Genomic DNA, 6,000 nt, shown 5'->3' with positions numbered 1-6,000 from the left:
AGGGCCACCGAGAGGCGTGCACTGGGCCCGGCTTAGCCCCTTAGGCCAGAGCCCCTCATTGGCAATGCCACACGCAGAGCCGACAAGGACTCTGAAATTCTGAGATGGTCGGCTCTCACCAACCCCGAGAGGAGAGCGTGGGACGATGTCCAGGAGAAAGTCAGAGACTCTCCATGCAGACAAGCTTCGTGCTGTGACAGAAGCAAGAGCTATGGGAGGGGTGCCATCTGGGGGGCGGGGAGGGGCTGGGGATGAGGACTTGGAGGAGAGCCAAGTGCTTTACCAAGGAGAAAACTGAAGATCAGGTTTACAAAGCCCTCTGTCCACCAGAGTGTGGCAACCGGAGTCTTGCGCTAAAATATAAGATGCGCTTCTCCATCGACTCAGTTTCACACAAATCGGTTTTATTGTTAGAATCATCATCTTTTGTCCAAAAGTTTATTAAGCTGTTTATTAAAAGTTCAAATCTAGCTTTACTCATATCTCTTAAAATATGTCTATGCTTCCTGCCTTCCATATTTTTCACCACCCCAAAACTCTAAGCTAAACAGCAGCGGCAAACCCCTAAATGCGGAAGGCTCTAACTGCTTCGAGCATGCCCTGTTTCACTCAAGTCTTCTGAAGATTTCCTGACTGGAGAAATTACCAAGTCCCAGGTGGGTGGCATTTTATTCTTACCGTAGAGTAGGTGTGATTTCGTGGGGGCCACTTCCCCCCTGCCCCCGCCTGCTAGATCAAAGGCACAGTTATGTACTGGAGTCCTGGGTGGGAGGGGAAGCTCCTGTACTGCAGGTACCAGGCTCGAGCCACTGGTCAGTAATAATTGGCCAGTTGCATGGGCTGCCTCGGGCACTGCAGCTCCTCTGACCAAACCCTGATGGTCTTAAGAAATTTTGCCAGCTATTCTAGATCGATTGGGTGGTGCGGGGAGCAGTTAGGACAAGGCGAGCCTTCTTGGGTAGAAGTGATGATGGTGCTCATCTCAGCGGCTAAGTATCGATTTGCTGGAGGTCACGTTTCCAACCACATTTCTTATCTACACCCTTGTTGCAGAAGCAGCAACAAATGATGTGCTTTTAGAACTCCTGCCTTCTGTGTGTGCATGTCAGTTCTCAGGGCTTCACGGTGGCCGGGGGCGGGGGCTGGGGCCGAGGGACAAGTTTCCCTACTCTGAGGAGTGATTTGGCCATAAAGGGGACCCAGATGACACGTGGGAGTCTTGCTAAACTAGCAATACCGGAGAACTTTGGCAAACTGTCCATGTCACCGCTCAGGCTTGGAAAAATAAGACTTTGTGGCTTCAACACAGCTACAGGCTAAGGCTGTCAGAAGGGCTTCATGCCAATCAGCCAGACACTGGGACACATGGTCTCTCGACACAGGCACAGCATGTGACGCCGAACCCAGGTGCCCGCCCCCTGCGGGGGATTCTAAGTCAGAGAACAGGGGCACCACCGGAGCCTCTGTGTTTAAAGAAGGCGAGACACTGCCCTGACTGGTTTGGCTCAGTGGATAGAGCGTCGGCCTGTGGACTGAAAGGTCCCAGGTTCGATTCCAGTCAAGGGCATGTACCTTGGTTGCAGGCACATCCCCGGTGGGGGGTGTGCAGAAGGCAGCTGATTGATGTTTCTCTCTCATCGATGTTTCTGACTCTCTATCCTTCTCCCTTCCTCTCTGTAAAAAATCAATAAAATATTTTTTTTTTAAAAAAAAGAAGGCGAGACACTGAAACTGGGGGATAAAACAATGTATCCACACCCCGATAAGCAGAGGGGAGGGGGAGGTTAGTACAAACCTGTAGACTTGTAGGTTTATACAATTACAAAACCAAAGACTCATTACTAAGAAAATCAGATCACACTGGCTTTTCTCAGTTTTGGAAGAATTTTGCACTCAGAGAGTAGCTACCAAAGGATGTTAACCCTGGTCAGTCTCTGTTTCAAGGTAGCTGCTGGTAATCTCCTGGCGATTTGCTTCCCAACTCTCAGACTGTTTAGACGATTGATGCAGTGGGAGATCTGTACCAGCAAAAGACTCGATCTGTCCTCTGCAGCCGCCTCACACAAACCGAAAACCCCAGGAAATTCTAGCCACCTGAGCCCCGCGAAGAGGCTGTTTCCAACACAGGGTCACCACCCGTTTCTTAACATACTTGCAAGAAATGCAAATGCCAGTTGGACATTTCCTGAACCCTGGTTATTTACCAGACTAGAATCCTCTCTGGCAAGTGTTTAATCCGGCATCAAATACAGAAGGGCAAACCATTGGCTGAGAGAGAGAGAGAGAGAGGGAGAGAGGGAGAGAGTTCATTGTCAAGGCGAGCAGGTGCTCCAGGAAGGTCCCAAAAGGCTGTGAGGGAGAAGGCCTGGCCACAGCTGTTGCAGGGAGCACCCCGGTCGCTGACCAGTTCACTCCAGGGGTGGGGAGAATTTAACAACCAGGAGAGAATCTTCTCGGTGCTCTTGGTGCAGGTGCAGATTTCACTGCTTAAAAGGAGATACTCTGAAGACGAGGGTCCCGGGAATCATCGCTGCACCAGGCTCACGTGGCACTTGGAACCACCTGCCCCTGGGAGGCCCTGGCACCTGAGCAGGCTCCTTGCTCAGAGACCCGGGACCCCAGCTGGGTGGCTGTGGACTCAGACCCACCGCTCCCCGTCTCCCTGTGAGATGCCCAGCACCGACTTGTGCGGGATCCTGCACTCCTGCAGAGACTTGGTGAGGTCGGAGAAGCGTCTCCTGGGCACCTCCATCGTTTCAATGCTGCAGTGTCGGTAGGTGGCCTTGTTCCTGTGCTCGGCCACGGCCACGATGGTCTGCAAGTCATCCGTTGGCCGGAAGTGGCGCACGAACCTGCGGCCTGACGGGGATCGGACGGCCAGCAGCAGCCTCGGCTCTTGATCGGATGGTTCCTCCAGGTCTTCAGCCCCGGAGGAGCTCGGCCTCCTGGTTTGGACGACGAGCTTCCTCTCCGGGAAACGAGCTGGAGCTCTGGAATCTTCCTGGCTGGTCTCCATGGTGCAGGTCTCCTCCTGGTAAAGAGCCTGGATGCTGCTGAGTTGCAGGGAGCCGGCCCTTTCAGCTACGGTTTCCACGGCCCCTTCCCCCAGGGCCTTCCTGTTGATGGAAGGAAGGACCGGGTACTTATTGAGGGAGGAGGACGCGCCCATGGGCACCTGCTGTAGCAGCTCAGGGACCTCAATGGGAGCGCCCTGGTTTGGGGACCTGGGCGCACAGGCTCCTGGCTTCTGGCTGCTTGGCGACTTGCAGGGAATGGCTGGAGGCGGGGAAGGAGGTGTGCGGTGAGAGCACACCCCCGCGTCCTGGGGTCTGTGTAGCCTCGGCCGAGTCCGTCCCTTGGCGGACTTGGGCCTTATGACGTGCATGTTCAGCGAGTCTGGCTGCCAAATGAAGTGGTCGGCTGCTGTGCTGACGACAGGGCTGCATTCAGGGAGGGCTCTATTCACAGGGGCTTCTGTGGCCATTGCTTCTCAAGACCCCTGAAGAAGCAGGAGAAAAGAGAGGAGGCCATGATTAAACGCCCTGGCACTTCTGGATCCAGTCACAAAGGAGAGGGGCACCAGCTGCCATTCATTCATTCATTCATTCCAGGTATTGGACTATATCAGTGAACCAAATTCCTTGTAACTTACATTATCATAGTGATAAAAGACAAGTGTTAATTCTATACATAAATATACATTTTTAAAGAGTAATAACTGCAATGAAAAAGATAAAGTATTTCATCAGAGCGTGACTAGGGTGGGGACTAATTCTGATTCTTAATTTGGGGGAGGCGGGAGCTTTGAGCTGAGAGACCATGATGAGAAGGAACAGGCCATGTTACAACCTAGACCAGGGGTCGGCTACCTTTTTCCATCAATACTTCGGGCTTTGGGAACCACACGGTCTCTGTCCCAGCTCCTCAGCCCTGCCATTGTAGCTCAGAATCAACCACATGCGATTATGCGAAGCAGCGGTTCCAGGAGCTGCCTTTGCGCTAAAGAGCGAATGTAGCCCTGTTAAGTCACCGCTCAGGAGAGCCAGGCTCAGCTTCACGCAAGAGCTGAGGGGCAGACCAGCAAGCTGCCCCCTGCACTCCAGTAGAGGGCGTCCCGACAGCAGTTAGCTCTGGTCCAGTATTCACTGTGGATGAGCTCCCCTCTGTGACCCCCACCTTCCTTGTCTCCCTCAGTCCTTTTCCTCTTCACCAATCTGCCCATTGCTTGTCCTTCCTACTGTCTTGCAGAGGTGGCTCTGCACAGATCACCCAGTGCAGTGTCCCTCCACCACCCCAACCCTTGTCACCAGGGGCGGAGGAAGAGGAGGGGGCGGCCCCATTGCTGACCCGCCCATGGGCCAGAACTTACAGGGACGTCCTCGGGTTCTAGACTAGGGCTCAGCAAACCTCTTGTGTAAATGGGCAGATAGGAAATATTTTCAGACCGTCTGTCACAAGTACCCAACTCCTCCCTTTTGGCGTGAAAGCTGGCACAGACGGTATGCAAATGAATGGGTGTGGCTGTATTTAAATAAACCTTCAAGTACGGACTCAGAAATTTGAATTTCATAGAGTTTTCATGTGACACAGAATAGTATTCTTCTTTTGATTTTTTCCCCCCAACCGCCTAAAAGTCTAAAAGCTCTTCTCGGCTCACGAGCCACACAAAAACGCGGTGGTGGGCCGGATTTGGCCGCAGGCCGTCGTTAACAAACACTGTCCTAGTCCGATTGCAAAGGGGACTCTGGTCGCATGCTAATCCTATAGCCACTTCCCTGTGGTCACAGCCAGCGAGCGGCAGAGCCTGGAACAGAACCCAGGTCTGTGACACGGGTCCTGTTTTGAGGACCAGGCTGGGCGTCTCCCGCAGCACTGACCACATTGTGTCTCTTACTGTTACTGTTAACGGTCCTGTCTCCCCAGCTACCTTGCAAACACTTAGAGGGCCTTGTATTTGTCCCTGGCACCTAGGGTGCTCAGGAGTGCCTGTGAGAGCTCACAGGAGCAGGGTTCCCACGCACGGTGGGAGGCGGGAGCATTTCCCTGTGCTGGTCCGCAACCGCCAAATCAGATCTTTCCTTCTTTCCTGGCCATCTTGGTGGCCCTTTCACTAGAACTCTTACAGCCACCTCCTCCTGCTGGTCCCTGTTATGCCCAGATTCCAAGATCCCCAAAGACCAGACTGGGAGCCAGTTCGATGCAAGAGCAGAAGGTCCTTTTATTTTGGGCTGGCCAACCCGACTCCACTTCAGGCCAGGCCAGGGACCCGGAGCCGAGTGCCCCGCGTGGGAAAAACCGGCTTTAATAGGGGGGTGGCTCGAGGGGGGATTGTGGGCCCTGCCGATTGGCCAGGCGTAAGCCGGGTCTTGTTACACAGGATGTGGTCATATCTATGGCGCTCACTTCCCTTGATTGTCATTGGTTAGTTTAAAATCCCGGGCGTGGCCAGCAGAGGCCTGGGCTTCCGGGAAGAAGGCCGCACGTGGCCCCAACATGGAGGATACAGGCAAGATGGAGGGCATAGCCCTTGCCCTTTCAGTCCCCGGTCACAGCTTCCCAGGACACTGCTAGGTCTTGGGCTCCTGCCTCCCTCTGAATCCTGACCACCACTGTGACTGCTGTTCTCTCCGCCCACAGGCTGAGCAGCCCGCTAAAGACCTGGCAACTCCCCGGTGCCTCATGGTCCCGAAGCAGCAGCATGTTTGGGTGCACAGGACACGGGCCCCGGAGTCCTAAGACCAGGGTTCTATTTCAGGCTCTGTCTCGAGCTAGCGTTGTGACCACAGGCAGTGGCTCTATCTTGCTAGTAAGTCACTTTCCTCATCTATGGAATGAGCTATGTGACCCTGAAGGCATTATTTAAATACCTCCGGATCCGTCTCTTTATCTGAAACATGAAGATAGTAACATGAAATGATGTAGGTAAGGCCATGACCACCAGGCTTGGTGCAAAGTAAAGATTTAATTAAATGATGAAGGGGTTTTCTTTGTTTTTGGTTT

General features: G+C 53.5%; 1 protein-coding gene across 1 annotated transcript in view; it reads right to left on the bottom strand.

Moving 5' to 3' along the window:
* Positions 1-208: 208 nt before the first annotated feature.
* UBXN10 (UBX domain protein 10) overlaps positions 209-6,000 on the bottom strand; it is an 8,524-nt gene continuing 2,732 nt past the window's right edge. Inside the window, exon 2 of the mRNA XM_070404239.1 lies at positions 209-3,499. Coding sequence (XP_070260340.1) covers positions 2,639-3,484 — 846 coding nt within the window. The 5' untranslated portion in view covers positions 3,485-3,499 and the 3' untranslated portion in view covers positions 209-2,638. The remainder of the gene's footprint in view (positions 3,500-6,000) is intronic.

The sequence above is a fragment of the Myotis yumanensis genome, unplaced genomic scaffold (genome assembly GCF_028538775.1).
Source record: "Myotis yumanensis isolate MYYU_CA2020_CCGP unplaced genomic scaffold, mMyoYum1.0.hap1 SCAF_2, whole genome shotgun sequence".
NCBI classification, from domain to species: Eukaryota; Metazoa; Chordata; class Mammalia; order Chiroptera; family Vespertilionidae; genus Myotis; species Myotis yumanensis.
The sequence above is the reverse complement of the archived record's forward strand: the minus strand, read 5'-3'. Positions and strand labels throughout refer to the sequence as shown.